General features: G+C 32.0%; 1 protein-coding gene across 1 annotated transcript in view; it reads left to right on the top strand.

Moving 5' to 3' along the window:
- Positions 1-115: 115 nt before the first annotated feature.
- The window catches only part of LOC143075052 (uncharacterized), a 35,950-nt gene continuing 15,156 nt past the window's right edge, over positions 116-20,909 (top strand). Inside the window, exons 1-9 of the mRNA XM_076250307.1 lie at positions 116-359; positions 1,702-1,821; positions 12,211-12,325; positions 13,218-13,337; positions 13,610-13,739; positions 14,311-14,484; positions 14,851-14,934; positions 18,111-18,239; positions 18,971-19,101. Coding sequence (XP_076106422.1) covers positions 195-359; positions 1,702-1,821; positions 12,211-12,325; positions 13,218-13,337; positions 13,610-13,739; positions 14,311-14,484; positions 14,851-14,934; positions 18,111-18,239; positions 18,971-19,101 — 1,168 coding nt within the window. The 5' untranslated portion in view covers positions 116-194. The remainder of the gene's footprint in view (positions 360-1,701; positions 1,822-12,210; positions 12,326-13,217; positions 13,338-13,609; positions 13,740-14,310; positions 14,485-14,850; positions 14,935-18,110; positions 18,240-18,970; positions 19,102-20,909) is intronic.

Genomic DNA, 20,909 nt, shown 5'->3' with positions numbered 1-20,909 from the left:
ACTATATTTTGTAAAATTATCCTATCAATTTCTCTTTAATTAACCATAAAAATATTTTTTATGCTGTGGCAGTTGAGTTACAAAATATTTTGTATGTGGGAAATTTTCTTTCACATGGGAATTTCCGGTTGAAATGGCAAAACACAAAATCTCTGTATTTCGTAATTAAAACATTCAGTACGTCGCAAAACACAATGCCTTCCGGTAGACAATTAGAGTCTGTAACAGTTTTAATCCCCAGAACTTTAGATCAGAGAATATTGCTAACAAAATGTGAAACAGGAGGGTTATGGTTACCAACTTGTCAAAGAAATGAGGAAGAAACATTACACACAGTGGCACAGAATCTCTTACGAAAGGTGACGTCGATTAGTTCAAAATACAAGATATGTCAGTCTCAATTAATTATGCTTTTTAGTCGTGAATGATTCAAAAGAGTGTTATTTCTTTGGTAAGGTTCAGTCCAACTTTAATTGATCAGATCAGATCCTAGTCCAAGTAATTATCCAGATTATCAGATTAATATGACGTCTTCAAAGGCTATTATATTTTTTTTTCTTTGATGCCTTATATCAAAATATTTGGACAGTTTTCACAGTGACCCATCGAATCTGGCATTTTAAATTCACAACTTTTAACTACATGAACTAAGTCATGTAAGTGTATTTATTCATGTTATTAGCCATTGTATTTATTTATGAATGTAAGTGTGACATTTAGGGATAATTCAATAATGGACACCTAATCACACCACTTTTTTACCAACTTTCTGAAAAATCTCCCCACTTATGAAAAAGGTTTGAAAATAGGTTGGATAATTTGCTCCATTTATGTAAAGTTTTACTTGAAAAATCCCTCTTAAATATGGGGTCTGTCAACTCGCCCAACTTTTGCAACATAGATTAATCCTGATGAATTTAGTAATGCCAACTCGCCCCACTTGATGCAAAAGATGCATTCCTGTTGTATATTTAGTCCCTGTCATCATGGTCATGTCTGTCCAAATCATAAATAAAATCAATACCTATGAAAACCTTAGATTAACATGTTTTTCGCGTTTGAATGGTTTTACACTAGTCATTTGGGGGCCCTTTATCGCTCTCGGTTTGGTGTGAGCCAATGCTCCATGTTGAAGACCGTACTTTGACGATAATGGTTTTTGTCGATAAAGCAAGACCTAGTGATCCTACATTCCTTCCTCGGCGTCATTGTCTTCATCGTCCACAAATATTCCCTCTGTGGTTAAAGTTTTTGTAATTTTAATAACTTTCTTAAACTATTCTGGATTTCTACGAAAAAGTGGGGCAAGTTGGTTAACCAGTTCATGGCAACTTTTTTATAAATGGGGTGATCATGAGTTCATGGAGTTGGTGAAAAAGTGGGGCGATTTACCAGTGGGGCAATTTACCAATGGGGCAATTTGTCCTGCTTCCCAATAATGACATCATTATTCCAAAATTAGAAAGTTCTCTCGTCATGTCTTTTGATCATGTTGATGTCAATGCTACCTGAATGACCTGTGCTATGTGACATACAAAATGTAATAGAAAAAGACCATGTCTGATGAAATTCTCATTATAAAGAATGATTAATAAGTGATTGAAGTTTAACCTTAATATTACCTTAGTCATGTTGTTAGCATTGCCAAAAAGAGTACATGTATGCTAAAATTATTGTAAAATATAAATTTTTGTATTACAGATAACAGGCCAGGATGTGGGAATTAAGGAGGTAGTGAAAACAAACTTTCTTCACTTTGTTAACGCTCCAACTGCAGTAAACCTGATATATTTGGCTACACCTATCAAAGAAATATCCACGGTAATTTTGACACTTTTTTTTTAACTCAACTGGACCATAGGCCCAAAGTGACATGTATGTGACTTACTGTCATCAATTTAGGGTCCATAATGCATCCAGCCTTAGATAACTTACATTTTAGTCATCTTCTCTGCAACTACTTGGTCACTTTGAACCTAACTTGACTTAATAAATATCTATTGATATGATAGATATAAATATATATATATAATGATATGATCAGTAATGAGACAAACCTCCTAAGACCAAAGTATATACCGTACAATCAAACCCGGTTTAAAGACATCAGTTTGCTATATTATCACAAAGGGTCTCCTTAAATCAGCAGCACATACAACATGTACAATGGCATACATGTATAATGACATACAACATGTACAATGACATACATGTATAATGACATACAACATGTACAATGACATACATGTATAATGACATACAACATGTACAATGACATACATGAACAATGACATACATGTACATGTATAATGAAAAATACATGTATAATGAAAAATCCAGCTTGCATGACAAAAACACATTCATTGTGATTGTTTTAATATCATCACAACTCTGTTATGACATCATACATCATGTTTAAAGAAACTAAGTATTATTTTAAAGTTGTATGATATTTAAACAAAAATCTGACATAAATATACATCTCTCTGACTCATACATGTCAGTCAGAGCTCTGACATAAACAAGTCAGAATAAAATGACTTCTTCAAGTCAGAAAATGTTTTGAAATTCTGACCTGTACGGGTCAATTTTTGTTTTGCGTAGTTTTCCATCGAGTCCGTCAAACCAGAAGATATTTTGAATTTGCCGCCGATCTAAGACACATACTGTAATCTGTAATCTGTAATATATATTCTGCCAATGTAGGCACACCTCTTCCGAGTATTGGTTTTTCACATCATGAATAAAAATATCTTCCACCAATATCACTATACACTATTTACATTGTTCATCATATTCTTGACGATAAAATTGGACTTAATGTCAATATCATCAAATCATTAAATATTTTAAAATCTAAAAATATTTATCTAAAGATATCACTGTTTAAGAGTAGACAACCAATTGACACTTAGGATTCATAAAATGTTACTTTCTTTTCTTTTTCTTTATATCATCTAATTGCAACAGTCTATATCTTTCACAATGGAGATTGTAACATAATCGCCTACATTTTGGATCTATAATGTTCTGTATCACTTTAAAAACTTTTTCATTTCTTAACATTGTCATGTAATTAAAGGGATCTATGATCAGTTGTAAAATGTCAAAATGTTCACCTTTCATATTAAAAGCAGCTAGTTCTTCACTACAGGAATTAATTAAATCTTCCAAAATTGGTTTTCTGATATCTTCTAAACTTTTACACGTTAATAGGAAATGTGGTAAAGTTTCTTCTGTTTCATTACACAGTTTGCATATAGACAGTTCTGTATTACTTTTAAACTTGGCTCTAACTGTTTGCAGAATGTAACTCCCAGTAGCTATTTTCAATTTTGTAGGAATTCTAATAATTTCCCTTGAATTCATAGTATTTGTATTTGCAATAGGATGACATTGTCCTGGTTTATATATCAACGATAAGTATCTTAAACTGGTATAAAGTTTTGCTTGATTCAGTATCTTCTCAATCCAGAATTTTTGAACTTTGGAAGTTATTTCCCTTTTCCATTGGTATTTACTAATTGGATTAACTAAGTATTGTGCAGGATCATTAAGTTCATATTTCAAAAATATTTTCCTCAGTAAACTAAACCAACTATTACTATTAATAGATTTAACATTTAATTGCCTTTCTGCTAGTTGCCATTCAATAGAATTTTTTCCTTGTCTAGTAATATTTCCATAAAAAGTTAAAATTTTTACATCTATTTGAGCTTCTACAGGTAACATCCCAGAAATCATATATATAGCAGGATCTGCTACTGTTTTTGGTAAAGATAACAATTGTTTCAAGAACTTCTTAAATTGGATATTTAAAGTTTCTAAACATCTTCCTCTAGGGATTACTATTTCCAATCCATAAAACATTATCGGTATAATATAAGTATTCATTATTGACATTGAAGTTTGTGGATCTAGTCCATTTTCGCCATAAAGTCCAACCCCCATTAAACTATATAGTGTCCTTCTTGCTTTCTTTAAATTCTCATCTATTGTTGCTTTACATGAATCATCGTCTGTACGACATATTCCTATATGTGTTGCTTTATTAGAAGTTGGAAGAACAGAATTGCCTAAATTCCAAAAATTTTCATTTACTTTCTCATGGTGACGTGATTTAGACTGTATAACACAACTTTTTGCTGGTTGTAGTAAGTATGCCTCACGTTTACTAAAATCAAAGTAAATATCAATTAAAATTTGCGTTTCATACGGACAGTTACTAAGAATGGCTAAATCATCTGCGCAAGTAGGAGCACAACAAGAAATAGATCCAATTTTGCCTCCATATCCTGAATCAGCTAAAATGTCTAAAAGTGTATTTATATAGATTTTGTACAAGTCTGCACTAAGAGTCCCTCCTTGTCCTACGCCTTGTTCTATTCTATTACGATCACGTGGTTTTTTGCGAGAGATCACGTGTTTGAGAGTCGTTGTTTTGGGAGTTTCTCGAACGAGAAGTTATTGAAAATATAGTGATTATTTACGTTTTTTTAGTGCAAATCTAGGTCAATGTGGTCATTTTCAGAAGGTAATACATATTACCTCCGTATTTTCTTGGCCATTTTAATATTTTTTGCGTGTGAAGAAGGTCTTTGCAAGTGATTTTGTTGCTGTTTCATGAAGGCGCGTGACCTGTAAATACGGACGCGTGGCCTTTGAGATGACCGGGTGTCTGACAATTCTGACTTGTTCAGGTCAGAAAATGTTGTTATGATAATGAACTGTTATTTTCGGGAGACAACTCGTGTTGTCTTAAACAGTATTAACACTGCAATTTTAAAAGTAAAATTATTGCTTCGAGCTGAACATCATCACGTGATTTTTCTATTTTTAAACTCAATCATGAATTGACTTTTTAACCTTTCCGAGTTTGCGGCTTATAAATATATTTGTTTTTTCGTCTCTCCCAATGAGAAAAACGATCTTTTGAATATTGATATTAATGAAAATGAAATGAAATCGGAATAATTTTAATAAAGGTAAAGGGAAGGGAGGGTTTAAGAACCGAAATATTTTTTTATTTTTATTTTAAAAATGATTTTAACTTGAGAACAGTTACATTATAAAGAGATTCACAAAACGGGTTTTTCAATTATGAACATGGCTCCAGGGATCACCCTACCCCTGTCATTTGACAATGTTGAACAGTCGAGATCCCTGCTCCCTTAACTCAATTTTTTCTCGCTGTAAAGTATAATGAAATATACCAGGCTACAGTGGCGGATCCAGAGGGGGGGTTCCGGGGGTTGGAACCCCCCTTTTTTTTGGCCGATCAATGCATTTGAATGGGGACATATAGTTGGAACCCCCCCTTTATCCTGGGTTGGGAACCCCCCTTTTTAAAATGGCTGGATCCGCCCCTGGGCTAGTCTCTATGGGTCGCCCCACCCCTTGTTATTTGAGAATGATCTTATATCTTGAAAATGGTCGAGATCCCCACCTGTAAACCATATATATTCCTTTTTATAATGTCAAATTGATTTGAATGAAATATACCGGGCTAGTCTCTGGGTTTACCCCCTCCCCTGCCATTTGCGAATGTTCTTATATTTTGTAAACGGTCGAGATCCCCACCCCTAAACTATATATATTCTTGTATGGGAAAATAAAACAAACCCAATGTAATATAGGGAAAGTCCCTTGGGGGGGGGGGGGTTCACCCCTACTGTGTGAAAACATGTAAATGGTCAAGATCCGCACCCCTCAGGCCTGAACCATATATATATTAGTGTAAGGGACAACAAGACAAATCAAATGAAATAAAGATAAAGTCCCTTGGGGTCACCCCACCCCCTCATGTTTGAAAACTTGTAAACGGTTGAGATCCCCACCCCTTAAGCCTATATATTATTATATGGGACAATACAACGAATCAAATGAAATAAAGGGAAAGTCCATGGGGGTCATCCCCATCCCCCTTTTTGAAATGGTTTGGATCACCACCCCTAAACCATATAATATTCCTGTTCGTCATTTCAAGAAGATTTGAATGACATACAGGGTCAATCCCTAATTATATGGCATATATGTTTTCCTATGAAGTTACACATCTATAATTCTTACCCCAGATGCTTAGCCACATAAAGCATTAACCTTTTATTTGAAATATAGATAGTCTTTGTTTCTACAGAAGTGAGAAGAACATTGGAAGTCAGTATGTTCTGACCTATAAAAGTCTGAATGTTCTGACTTATGAAAGTCTGAATGTTCTGACTTATTATGAAAGTCTGAATGTTCTGACTTTAATTTAATAAGGCCAGAAAGACTCAGAATGATCTGAAGATAATGACTTGTTTTTAATGTTTAGAGTATTTAAGAATATGAATGCTCTTGTCATGCTAGTACCATAAGAAACCCTGACAAGATTTTGTTCCCAAAAAAATATATATTACCGGTAAGAATAACAAGTGTACAATTGAACATAAATTACAAAGTTATAAATGTTGCTAAAAAAATATATTTAAAAAACACCCAATAGATAGTTGTAGTGAAAATATTATGTATTTATATGTACCACTTCTTGAAGGACAACAAAGTCACCAAACTTAGTCTGATTTTCTAAGTATGTTCTTCTCAAATTTTTTTTTACAGAACATGATTTGATCTGTTTAAGTCAGTTTACAGAGAAAAAAAAATCCGATCAAACTAGGTTTCTTCATCTTAGCCCCACCCTTTTTCTCCTTATCTGAATCGACTACTGTTGGGATAATTAATTTTTTTTTAAGAAACAATTCAGTCAAATGGTTTTTAGAATAATGTTTTTTACAACCAAAAGTTCTATATGTTAACTTTACAGAAAAAAAGTAATGAAAATACAGAAATAAAATAAATTTTTAAGATACAAATTTGATGAAATTTGTTAAAAAAAATACATTTGAATATAAAATATACCAAATACATTTTTTTTATAGTCCTCAATATTATGACTTGAGGGGACCATATTTCATCAGTCTTTTATCTGGTTTGTCATACATTTTAAAATCAATATGAAAATCCTAGACTTAAAAGTTGACATAAGTACTCTTTGAAGTCAGAACATGATTTGACCTGTTCAAGTCAGTTTACAGAGAAAATTAAATCCAATCAAAACTAGGTCTTCTTCTTCTAAGCCCCTCCCCCTTTTTCTCCTTATCTGAATCTGCTACTGTTGGGATAATTAATTTTTTTTTAAGAAACAATTCAGTCAAATGGTTTTTAGAATAATGTTTTTTACAACCAAAAGTTCTATATGTTAACTTTACAGAAAAAAAGTCATGAAAATACAGAAATAAAATAAATTTTTAAGATATAAATTTGATGAAATTTGTTAAAAAAAATACATTTGAATATAAAATATACCAAATACATTTTTTTTATAGTCCTCAATATTGTGACTTGAGGGGACCATATTTCATCAGTCTTTTATCTGGTTTGTCATACATTTTAAAATCAATATGAAAATCCTAGACTTAAAAGTTGACATAAGTTTAGTTTTGACTGACTCTTTGAAGTCAGAACATGATTTGACCTGTTCAAGTCAGTTTACAGAGAAAGTTAAATCCAATCAAAACTAGGTCTTCTTCTTCTAAGCCCCCCCCCCTTTTTTCCCTTTTATCTGAATCTGCTACTGTTGAGTTAATTAATTGATAAGTTTATTAGAAACAATTCAGTCAAATGGTTTAAAATAATATATTTTACAACCAAAAGTTCCATGTGTTAACTTAACAGAAAAGAAAGGTCATGAAAATACAGAAATATAATAAAATTTAAAGATGATTTGATGAAATTTGTAAACAAAATACATTTGAATATAAAATATTAGTTCTCATCATTGTGACTTTATTATTGGGTGTCTTTTATCTGATTTTCCCATACGTTCTTAAATGCATATATTTATGACAATGCCAGACTTAACAGTTGTAATAATAAGTTAAAGTGAAGTTTTTGACTGACTCTTTGAAGTCAGAACATAATTTGACCAGTTTAAAACAAAATACATTTAATTATTGAATAATCAATATGCAAAATAAACTTTTTTATAGTCCTCATTAATTATTGCGCTGTATGGGGACCTTATTTCCTCTGTCTTTTATCTGGCTTTTCCGTACATTTTTAAATTAATATGAAAAAACTAGACTTAAAAGTTGAAATAAGTTTAGATGGGACTGACTTTTTGAAGTCAGAACACGATTTGACCTGTTAAAGTCAGTTGACAAGAAAAAAATGTCCTATCAAAGCTAGGTGTTCTTCCTCTAATCCCCCTCCCCACTAAATATCAATCTGCTACTGTTGAGTTAATTAATTACTGATTTTTTTTAGAAACAATTCAGTCAAATGGTTATTAAAATATAAAAAAAATTTGCAACCACAAGTTCCATGTGTTAACTTAACAGAAAAGAAAAGTCATGAAAATACAGAAATAATACAATATTTTTTTTTTTTGATAATTTGATGAAAATCTCAAAAAAACAAAATGCATTTGAATATTCAATATATCAAATAAAAATGTTCCATATAATTTAAATCAATATGAAAATCCTGGACTTAAAAGTTGAAATAAGTTTAGTTTTGACAGACTCTTAAAAGTCAGAACATGATTTGACCTGTTAAAGTCAGTTTACAGAAAAAAAAAATCCAATCAAACTAGGTTTCTTCATCTTAGCCCCCCCCCCCCCCCCCTTTTCCCCTTATTTGAATCTGCTACTGTTGAGTTAAAAAAAAATAATTAAGAAACAATTCAGTCAAATGTTTTTTAGAATAATGTTTTTTACAACCAAAAGTTCTATTTGTTAACTTAACAGAAAAAAGTCATGAAAATACGGAAATAGAATAAATTTTTAAGATATTAATTTGATGAAATTTGTTAACAAAATACATTTGAATATAAAATATACCAAATACATTTTTGTATAGTCCTCATTATTGTGACTTAAGGGGACCTTATTTCATCAGTCTTTTATCTGGTTTCCCATACATTTTAAAATCAATATGAAAATCCTAGACTTAAAAGTTGAAATAAGTTTAGTTTTGACTGACTCTTTGAAGTCAGAACATGATTTGACCTGTTAAAGTCAGTTTACAGAGAAAATTAAATCCAATCAAAACTAGGTCTTCTTCTTCTAAGCCCCCCCCCCTCTCTTCCCCTTTTTCCCTTATCTGAATCTGCTACTGTTGAGTTAATTAATTGATAGGTTTATTAGAAACAATTCAGTCAAATGGTTTAAAATAATATATTTTACAACCAAAAGTTCCATGTGTTAACTTAACAGAAAAGAAAGGTCATGAAAATACAAAAATATAATAAAATTTAAAGATGATTTGATGAAATTTGTAAACAAAATTTATTTGAATATAAAATATACCAAACACATTTTTTTATAGTCCTCATTATTGTTACTTTATTATTGGGTGTCTTTTATCTGAATTTCCCATACATTCTTAAAGCATATGACAATGCCAGACTAAAAAGTTGTAATGATTAGCTAAAGTGAAGTTTTTGACTGACTCTTTGAAGTCAGAACATAATTTGACCGGTTTAAAACAAAATACATTTAAATATATTGAATATGCAAAATAAACTTTTTATAGTCCTCATTATTGCGCCGTATGGGGACCTTATTTCCTCTGTCTTTTATCTGGCTTTTCCGTACATTTTTAAATCAATATGAAAAAACTAGACTTAAAAGTTGAAATAAGTTTAGTTGGGACTGACTCTTTGAAGTCAGAACACGATTTGACCTGTTAATAAGTCAGTTGACAGAGAGAAAAAAAATGTCCAATCAAAACTAAGTCTTCTTCCTTTAAGCCCCCTCCATATCTGAATCTGCTACTGTTGAGTTAATTAATTCATAATTATTTTTAAGAAACAATTCAGTCAAATGGTTTTTAAAATAAATTAATGTTTTTTAAAACCGAAAGTTCCAAATGTTAATTTAACAGAAAAAAAGTCATGAAAATACAGAAATATAATAAAATTTTAAAATAATTTGGAGAAATTTGTTAACAAAATACATTTGAATATTAAATAATAGTATACCAAATACACTTTTTTATAGTCCACGTTTTTGTGACTTTATTATTGGGTGTCTTTTATCTGAGTTTCTTATACATTCTGAAATGCATATGACAATCCCAGACTTAAAGTTGCAATACTTGATTAAAGTATAGTTTTTTACTGACTCCTTGAAGTCAGAACATAATGTGACTTGTTCAAGTCAGTTTGCACAACAGGATTTACCTCAATGAAATATTAAGATACAATGTATCAAAAATATACCAAATTATCTTTTATATATATAGTTCTTATAATTGTGACTTAATTTTTTGTGATTTTTTTTTCCTACTTGTATCCATACATTCTAAGTTAACAATCACATCACAATCATGATAATGCACGACTTTTACAGAACTTTGCAAGCCATTTAGTTTTTGACAGACTCTTTTAAGTCAGAACATGATTTGACCTGTTTAAGTCAATTTGTCCGAACATGCCCATTTGACCTGTTTAAGTCAATTTGTCTGAACATGATTTGACCTGTTCAAGTCAGATTGCAGAACAAATTTTCCAATCAAAGCTAGGTGTACTTCCTTTAAGCCCTGCTTCTGAATCTGCCATTTGTGAATTTATTTGATAAATGTTTAGAAACAATTAAGTCAAATGGTTATTTATTTTAGGGGATCTTACATATATTTCTTATGTCTGACGTTCCCATACTTTCATTTAATATCATATGTCAGTGCCCCACTCTAAAAATTTCAATAAATTTAGTTTTGGGCTGACTGTTATAAGTCAAAACATGATTTGACCTGTTTAAAAGAAAATGCATTTAAATATTGAATATACCAAATATTTTTTTTTATAGTCCTCATTGTGACTTTAGGGGACCTTTAATATTTTCTCTGTCCTATATCTGGCTTTCCCATACATTTTTAAATCAATATGACAGTACAAGACATAAAGGTTGAAATAAGTTTAGTTTTGACTGACTCTTTCAAGTCAGAACATAGTGTGACTTGTTTGAGTCAGTTTGCACAACAGTATTTACCTCAATGAAATATTAAAATAATAAATGTTTTGCTCTTGATAAATTTAGCTAAAAGTGGATGAAAATAGATCCCTTATTTTTTCCTTGGAAGATTTGAAGTATTGTCATGGTACTAGTAAATGTATCCAATATTGTATTTTGTAAATCTATTGATATTGACAGAAAATTGTATGATCCATTTTTCTGCTTTGGTTTTTGTTTGTATTAATTTTGAAATGATCGAATTTGATGAGATAAATATATTATGTTAAGATTCTGGAAAGAAGAAGGTATGACGAGCCCCACTTTTTAAACTCTTTGATTCGAAACTAGTAATCACTATATTTTATGGAGATTGATAACAAAGTGGTAGTAATGACTGCTTCAAGTCAGAACAAAAATGACCTCTCTAAGTCAAAATGTATTAAAAAGGGACATAAATCTTATTAGAATATGAAGATATTAAGTCACAATATTTTATGCAAAAGCTGACCTGTGGAAGTCATTTTATGATAAATTAAAGTCTGACATAAACTGACCTGTACAAGTCATATTCTGTTGAGTGCAAGAAGGGAGACAACACTTGCATCAAATTATATCTGACCTATGGAAGTCATTTTATTCTGACTTGTTTATGTCAGAGCTCTGACTGCATGTGTCACATACAACATGTACAATACCTAAAGCATATGTTTATTTGCCGGTAGTCTGTCAAGAAGTAGAACAAAATTCATAAAATTATACTTGATGAAGTTTGTTTGATTAATAAGGAAGTTCACTACTCAGTTTCAAAATAAAAAGCTATTCATAAAATTAGTATATATTGTTAGGGGATTAATTAAGGAAGCAAAAAAGCAAAAAAATATATAGAGGTCAATGTGCTTGATTTTTTGGCAGGAAAATGTTCTCTCTTGATTTTTTATAGCTTTATCATTGACAAGTTAAAGTTCTCAAAAACTATTAAAATATAAATAAGATTTTTTTAAGACTTTTACAAACATGACAAATGGCTTAAAAATATACATGCAAAAGATTTATAAAAAGAAAAATGGGGGTCAATGGGCAATTTTTTTTAAAGGCATTCAAATGGATAAAAACCAGGGGATTCCGAAAATCTGACAAAAATTCCAAAACATGACGAGCGAAAATCCTTAATCAATAAAAATATATTTTATGAATATTCTCTTTATATTTATATTAGTGTGTACCGGAAGCAGTATGGCTTTCGTTTGAAGAACTGGAAGACAGATTAAAGATTGTTCCATCAGGAATACTGGGGTTGGAACCCTTGCATTATGTCAAAAACCTCCACGATGGTTTGTTACCTTTTGTTTAAGTGTCAAGGTCATTGATTACTTTACACCCATGTGAATGTTTTGTAAATAAACACATACATCATAATAAGAAGGTATGGCATGATTGCCATTGAGACTATTATCAACCAATGTTTAAATGCACTGGATGTAAGCATTTATAGGCAACCGTACAGCCTTCAATAATGAGAAAAACCCATAATATATAGTCTGCATTAAAAATGTGAAGTAATTGATCGATTGAGAACATATAAAGGCATAATTTATAACAAAACAATTTAAGGAAAAAAATATGACAAAACAAACGACAACCACTAAACAACAGGCTCCTGACTTTAGACAGGCACATACATACATAATATGGCGGGGTTAAAGGAGGGTGGAAAGGGGGGGGGGGGGGGGGGTAACATTTAAACATGTTTTTACTTCAGGTCATTTGTTTATTTTATTATGTATATAAAAAAAGAAGATGTGGTATGATTGCCAATGAGACAACTCTCCACGAGAGACCAAAATGACACAGAAATTAACAACTACAGGTCACTGTACGGCCTCCAACAATGAGCAAAGCCCATACTGCTTTAAATGATTCATTTCTTTTATATTTATTAGAGATAGCTATCTTATATCATGTATATATGACTCACTTTCATTTTTGGTCATGACCAGTTCAACAGTGAGACAAAGAAATCGTATTGCTATGTAATTTGTTATTTTTTTGGTTTATAGTGAGAAACTGCTGATTTAAATCTAACCCCTATTTTGATACACTGCAGATTTCATACATGATTAAGATAAATTTGAAATACAATTAACCTTTTGCAAAGAGGTAAGGGGAGGAAAGTAGTATGATATTATGATATAAAAGTACATATAGTTTTTACTTGAATACCAGGTGCTCATGGTAACAGCATTGTTGAGACTTGCGTGGAATACATTGAAACAGAGAAAGTAGATTCATCACAACTAACTGCTCCAGAATCACTGATCAAATCTGCAAAGTTTGGCAAGAAAGGTAGGAATATATTAGTATCAGGGTCAAATCTGCCAAGTTTGGCAAGAAAGGTAGGAATTTATTAGTTCTTATGTTGTAAGGCCAGTTATCTCAAATTAAATCCATTTATAGTTTTTCCTAAAAATGTTCAGTTGATCTTTTCTTATATCATCACCATTATTTATTTAATAGAAATCTGAAGTCACACAATCCTTTTACTAGATGTTCTTAATAATACTTGAAAAATTAAAACATTTCATAATCTTATTTGACACATCTTTTCACTTTTCCAGAGCAAGCTTTGTATTTCCAAGAGTATATGGATTTCTGTTTACCAAGTCATTATATGAGTTATGAGGTATTTGAGAAGTACATGCAGTTTAAAGGTTTAAAAGTTGATGACAACGTCACAGATTTCTTCAGGTAATTAAACTTTACTTGTAGTGATTCTTTCTTTTCTACACTTGTGTTTGAATATTCTCAAATTTTCTCGTGTAAAGGAAAAGAAAATTTGTTGAATGTTTTCACTTTTGTTAATGATGCACACTTTGAAGTATTTATATTGCTGCAACAGTAATTAAAAAAGAAAATGTTTTGATTGTCAATTATTTTAGTTTTAAAAATTTGCTATTCAGAAGAAAATACAAATGCAGATCAAAAATGTCATAACAGAGGTCAACAGAGGTCAATATCCAGTTACAGAGGTCAATATCCAGTCACAGAGGTCAATATCATAACAGCTGTCAATGTCATAACAGAGGTCAATGTCATAACAGATGTCAATGCCATAACAGAGGTCAATATCCAGTCATGTTCAGTTTTATAGATCAAACAATCAAATTTGAATAACAAAAGTTAGGACAGCCTTAAAATGAATGTAAATGTTGTATTCCTCTGTGGTCTTGTGTAGTATGCTTGTTATAGTGCTAGAGGTCATTGTTTCCATGAAACAAAAGACTTAAAAGTTTTAATGATCTATAATATTTTATTTCAGAGCATTTGACCTTCACAAGAGAAAGTTTTTGACCTTCAAGGAAGTATTATTAGGATTAGCTGCATTAGAACCCAGTACACAGCATGGTGGTATGCCTGCTGAGATGAGATGTAGATATATATTTAGATTCTATGATAAAAACTCTGATGGACACTTACAATATGATGAGTTCAGGTAGTTTATATATTGACATCAAACTTACAATTGACCATGACCGCTTTCTCTCAGCTATTTTACTTAAATTTTTAATACATACACAATTTTGAATAAAGATCAAGAAATTAGTAAAAAAGATGTAAGTTTTCCAATGAGACAACTTTATTAAAATAATTTTGTTTATTTGACAATGAATCTTTAATATATTATTGAAGACCTTACGAGTACACCAACAGGTAGAGCAGCACTAAACCAATTTAATGAAAAATGTTTAAATTTCTTCACAGTTGAAAAAGCTGCATGTAGCAATGTTTTATTTTTGTTTAAAAACACAATAATTTATATATGTGCTTTGATTAAAAAGTGTTTATTGTTGTATTTCAGACACATGGTTAAAGACATCAGAAGCTTTAAGAATTTGAGTTTAGATGATGAGTCTGTGGAAGAAGATGCTGTTAAGAGTGCTAAGTATGAAGATATTTAATTATAGTAAGGGAACACAATGTTACCTGGTCTGTTCATTTGTCTGATATTCTATCTGTCCAATCTTTCTTCCATAAGGGAACACAATGTTACCTGGTCTGTTCATTTGTCTGATATTCTATCTGTCCAATCTTTCTTCCATAAGGGAACACAATGTTTCCTGGTCTGTTCATCTGTCTGATATTCTATCTGTCCAATCTTTCTTCCATAAGGGAACACAATGTTTCCTGGTCTGTTCATCTGTCTGATATTCTATCTGTCCAATCTTTCTTCCATAAGGGAACACAATGTTTCCTGGTCTGTTCATCTGTCTGATATTCTATCTGTCCAATCTTTCTTCCATAAGGGAACACAATGTTTCCTGGTCTGTTCATCTGTCTGATATTCTATCTGTCCAATCATTCTTCCATAAGGGAACACAATGTTTCCTGGTCTGTTCATCTGTCTGATATTCTATCTGTCCAATCTTTCTTCCATAAGGGAACACAATGTTTCCTGGTCTGTTCATCTGTCTGATATTCTATCTGTCCAATCATTCTTCCATAAGGGAACACAATGTTTCCTGGTCTGTTCATCTGTCTGATATTCTATCTGTCCAATCTTTCTTCCATAAGGGAACACAATGTTTCCTGGTCTGTTCATCTGTCTGATATTCTATCTGTCCAATCTTTCTTCCATAAGGGAACACAATGTTTCCTGGTCTGTTCATCTGTCTGATATTCTATCTGTCCAATCTTTCTTCCATAAGGGAACACAATGTTTCCTGGTCTGTTCATCTGTCTGATATTCTATCTGTCCAATCTTTCTTCCATAAGGGAACACAATGTTTCCTGGTCTGTTCATCTGTCTGATATTCTATCTGTCCAATCTTTCTTCCATAAGGGAACACAATGTTTCCTGGTCTGTTCATCTGTCTGATATTCTATCTGTCCAATCTTTCTTCCATAAGGGAACACAATGTTTCCTGGTCTGTTCATCTGTCTGATATTCTATCTGTCCAATCTTTCTTCCATAAGGGAACACATTGTTTCCTGGTCTGTTCATCTGTCTGATATTCTATCTGTCCAATCTTTCTTCCATAAGGGAACACAATGTTTCCTGGTCTGTTCATCTGTCTGATATTCTATCTGTCCAATCTTTCTTCCATAAGGGAACACAATGTTTCCTGGTCTGTTCATCTGTCTGATATTCTATCTGTCCAATCATTCTTCCATAAGGGAACACAATGTTTCCTGGTCTGTTCATCTGTCTGATATTCTATCTGTCCAATCTTTCTTCCATAAGGGAACACAATGTTTCCTGGTCTGTTCATCTGTCTGATATTCTATCTGTCCAATCTTTCTTCCATAAGGGAACACAATGTTTCCTGGTCTGTTCATCTGTCTGATATTCTATCTGTCCAATCATTCTTCCATAAGGGAACACAATGTTTCCTGGTCTGTTCATCTGTCTGATATTCTATCTGTCCAATCTTTCTTCCATAAGGGAACACAATGTTTCCTGGTCTGTTCATCTGTCTGATATTCTATCTGTCCAATCATTCTTCCATAAGGGAACACAATGTTTCCTGGTCTGTTCATCTGTCTGATATTCTATCTGTCCAATCTTTCTTCCATAAGGGAACACAATGTTTCCTGGTCTGTTCATCTGTCTGATATTCTATCTGTCCAATCTTTCTTCCATAAGGGAACACAATGTTACCTGGTCTGTTCATTTGTCTGATATTCTATCTGTCCAATCTTTCTTCCATAAGGGAACACAATGTTTCCTGGTCTGTTCATCTGTCTGATATTCTATCTGTCCAATCTTTCTTCCATAAGGGAACACAATGTTTCCTGGTCTGTTCATCTGTCTGATATTCTATCTGTCCAATCTTTCTTCCATAAGGGAACACAATGTTTCCTGGTCTGTTCATCTGTCTGATATTCTATCTGTCCAATCATTCTTCCATAAGGGAACACAATGTTTCCTGGTCTGTTCATCTGTCTGATATTCTATCTGTCCAATCTTTCTTCCATAAGGGAACACAATGTTTCCTGGTCTGTTCATCTGTCTGATATTCTATCTGTCCAATCTTTCTTCCATAAGGGAACACAATGTTTCCTGGTCTGTTCATCTGTCTGATATTCTATCTGTCCAATCATTCTTCCATAAGGGAACACAATGTTTCCTGGTCTGTTCATCTGTCTGATATTCTATCTGTCCAATCTTTCTTCCATAAGGGAACACATTGTTTCCTGGTCTGTTCATCTGTCTGATATTCTATCTGTCCAATCTTTCTTCCATAAGGGAACACAATGTTTCCTGGTCTGTTCATCTGTCTGATATTCTATCTGTCCAATCTTTCTTCCATAAGGGAACACAATGTTTCCTGGTCTGTTCATCTGTCTGATATTCTATCTGTCCAATCATTCTTCCATAAGGGAACACAATGTTTCCTGGTCTGTTCATCTGTCTGATATTCTATCTGTCCAATCTTTCTTCCATAAGGGAACACAATGTTTCCTGGTCTGTTCATCTGTCTGATATTCTATCTGTCCAATCTTTCTTCCATAAGGGAACACAATGTTTCCTGGTCTGTTCATCTGTCTGATATTCTATCTGTCCAATCTTTCTTCCATCCAATATTTTGTTTGTCAGACATTCAGTCAGTCTGTTAGTGTGTCCCTTTTAGGGTTACAGTTTTTAAGGTAGTTTATAAGGAGTTTGTTGTTACATTAACTTGAAACTAAGTACACATGTACATTATGATGTTGTAGAATTAATAACCTATCTTGAACCAAGATCGACAGATCTGGTCCTAAATATAAAGCTAATTTTTATTTAAAAATATACTGACAGCTCTTCTTTCCTACATGACACATCCTTTAGTATGCATGAGATTGAAACATATTAAACAGCAAATGCAAGAGTAAAGGTACATTTTGTATTTAAATCACAAAAGAACTAAGAATGGAAACAGAGACAACAACCCAACCAAAGAACAGAAAACAACCGAAGGCCACCAATGAGTTTTCAATGCAGCGAGAGCTCCATTTCCTACATGATACATCCTTCAGCATGCATAAGATTTAACTAAACAGCAAATGCTTTCATCATGTTCATATGGGTACATTTTACAATTCACAATGTATTTTTATTACATTCATATTGTTTTACAGATTATTTGGAGCTGAGAGTAAGAATAAGTTACCATTAGGAGAGTTTTTACAGGCTGTAGGACAATTGAAGTTTAGAGGAACATCAGTACTATTCAGACTTCAACATTCATCTACAACATCATTAAAATTGTAAGTTTATTTAGCAAGTAAATAATTGTTTGAATAAGATTTTTATATTTCAAAATTTAGCAAATGCAGCTTTTGATATACTGTGCATTCTTTATTATTGGTTGGATACCAAGTTTTTTGGATGTCGTGTATAAACAGGCGAACAACAAATTCAAATGTGCAAAGAAATACAATTTTGTATATGATAATATGCAGAAATTGATGAACCACAAAATTGAGTATACATAAAAATGCAAGTTTTACTGAATCCATGAAAATTGGTACAAACGAAAATTAATGAAGTCACAGTAACTTAAAAGTGCAGTATTGTATGAAAAACTAGTTGCATGTCTTATCACAAAGGATGTATTTATTTTCCATGTTTTATTCTTGAGGTTTTACATTGGATATATATATGAAAAAAGGGATAACGAAGAAATATGGTCATACAAAAAATGAAGGGGCATCTTTTTTTTGCGTTTGTCGGTATAAAGGGTGGTTCTGATAATGGTTGTTTGATGTTAAAGAAAATTTAATCTCATGTTATACCCCAAGAATTGAACCATATGGGTTGAAAATTCCTCCAGTTAAAAAAAATCCATCATACATATACATGATAACAATATAGATAGAAGAATTGAAGAAAATATAACAGTTTCTGTTTGCCTGAAAGTAAGTGCACATATAGACTCCACTGTATTTACTTAAGACGCTAAGAGCAAGAATCAAAAAGTATTTATTTTATGATTTAGATTAGAAAAACCAGTTGAGAATTCCTCACCTATGAAAGACGAAAGTATGGAACCACCATCATCAAAGAGACTTCGTCCAAAGATGTTAGATTCTATCAGGAACTCTCCTCCCAGAAAATTAAATATGACAGGTAATAGAAATATCAGGTTTAAAATAACTGGAAATTTGTTGTCAGAGAAATATATTTTTTTTTCTCAATATTTTCTTCTAAAACTTATTTCTCATTCGTTACTTTTCTGTATACATGTATAAAATTAGTTTCCAAAATTTTCAAAAACTTTTTTTCTATGCCCCTACAGGTTTTTATACGACCGCAAAATTTGAAAAATTTTTCGTCGTATATTGCTATCACGTTGGCGTCGGCGTCGGCGTCGTCGTCGTCGTCGTCGTCGTCCTGCGTCCGAATACTTTTAGTTTTCGCACTCTAACTTTAGTAAAAGTGAATGGAAATCTATGAAATTTTAACACAAGGTTTATGACCACAAAAGGAAGGTTGGTATTGATTTTGGGAGTTTTGGTCCCAACATTTTAGGAATTAGGGGCCAAAAAGGGCCCAAATAAGCATTTTCTTGGTTTTCGCACTATAACTTTAGTTTAAGTTAATAGAAATCTATGAAATTTTGACACAAGGTTTATGACCACAAAAGAACGGTTGGGATTGATTTTGGGAGTTTTGGTTTCAACAGTTTAGGAATTAGGGGCCAAAAAAGGGCCCAAATAAGCATTATTCTTGGTTTTCGCACAATAACTTTAGTTTAAGTAAATAGAAATCAATGAAATTTAAACACAATGTTAATGACTACAAAAGGAAGGTTGGTATTGATTTTGGGAGTTTAGGTCCCAACAGTTTAGGAATTAGGGGCCAAAAAGGGACCCAAATAAGCATTTTTCTTGGTTTTTGCACCATAACGTTAGTATGAGTAAATAGAAATCTATGAAATTTAAACACAAGGTTTATGACCATAAAAGGAAGGTTGGTATTGATTTTGGGAGTTTTGGTCCCAACAGAATAAGGGGCCCAAAGGGTCCAAAATTAAACTTTGTTTGATTTCATCAAAATTGAATAATTGGGGTTCTTTGATATGCCGAATCTAACTGTCATGACTGTGTATGTAGATTCTTAACCTTTGGTCCGGTTTTCAAATTGGTCTACATTAAGGTCCAAAGGGTCCAAAATTAAACTTAGTTTGATTTTGACAAAAAATGAATCAGTTAGATTCTTTGATATGCTGAATCTAAAAATGTACTTAGATTCTTGATTATTGGCCCAGTTTTCAAGTTGGTCCAAATCGGGGTCCAAAATTAAACTTTGTTTGATTTCATCAAAAATTGAATAAATGGGGTTCTTTGATATACCAAATCTAACTGTGTATGTAGATTCTTCATTTTTGGTCCTGTTTTCAAATTGGTCTACACTAAAGTCCAAAGGGTCCAAAATTAAACTTAGTCTGATTTTAACAAAAATTGAAATATTGGGGTTCTTTGAAATGCTGAATCCAAAAATGTACTTAGATTTTTATTATGGGCCCAGTTTTCAAGTTGGTCCAAATCAGGATCCAAAACTATTATATTAAGTATTGTGCAATAGCAAGTCTTTTCAATTGCACAGTATTGCGCAATGGCAAGAAATATCTAATTGCACAATATTGTGAAATAGCAAATTTTTTTTTAATTAGAGTTATCTTTCTTTGTCCAGAATAGTAAGCAAGAAATATCTAATTGCAAAATATTGTGCAATAGCAAGATTTTTTTTAATTGGAGTTATCTTTCTTTGTCCAGAATCAACTTAAATCTTTGTTATATACAATATACAATGTATATTCACTTTTTACTACAAACTGATAAATTAAAATAATCTTTACCATTCAGTGATAACAAGCAGTTTTTTTACATCTTAATATTTTATGATGTATTTAAATGAGTAGTTATTGTTGCAAA

Source organism: Mytilus galloprovincialis, chromosome 5 (assembly GCF_965363235.1).
Source record: "Mytilus galloprovincialis chromosome 5, xbMytGall1.hap1.1, whole genome shotgun sequence".
Lineage (NCBI taxonomy): Eukaryota > Metazoa > Mollusca > Bivalvia > Mytilida > Mytilidae > Mytilus > Mytilus galloprovincialis.
This window is presented reverse-complemented; position numbering and strand designations above follow the sequence as displayed.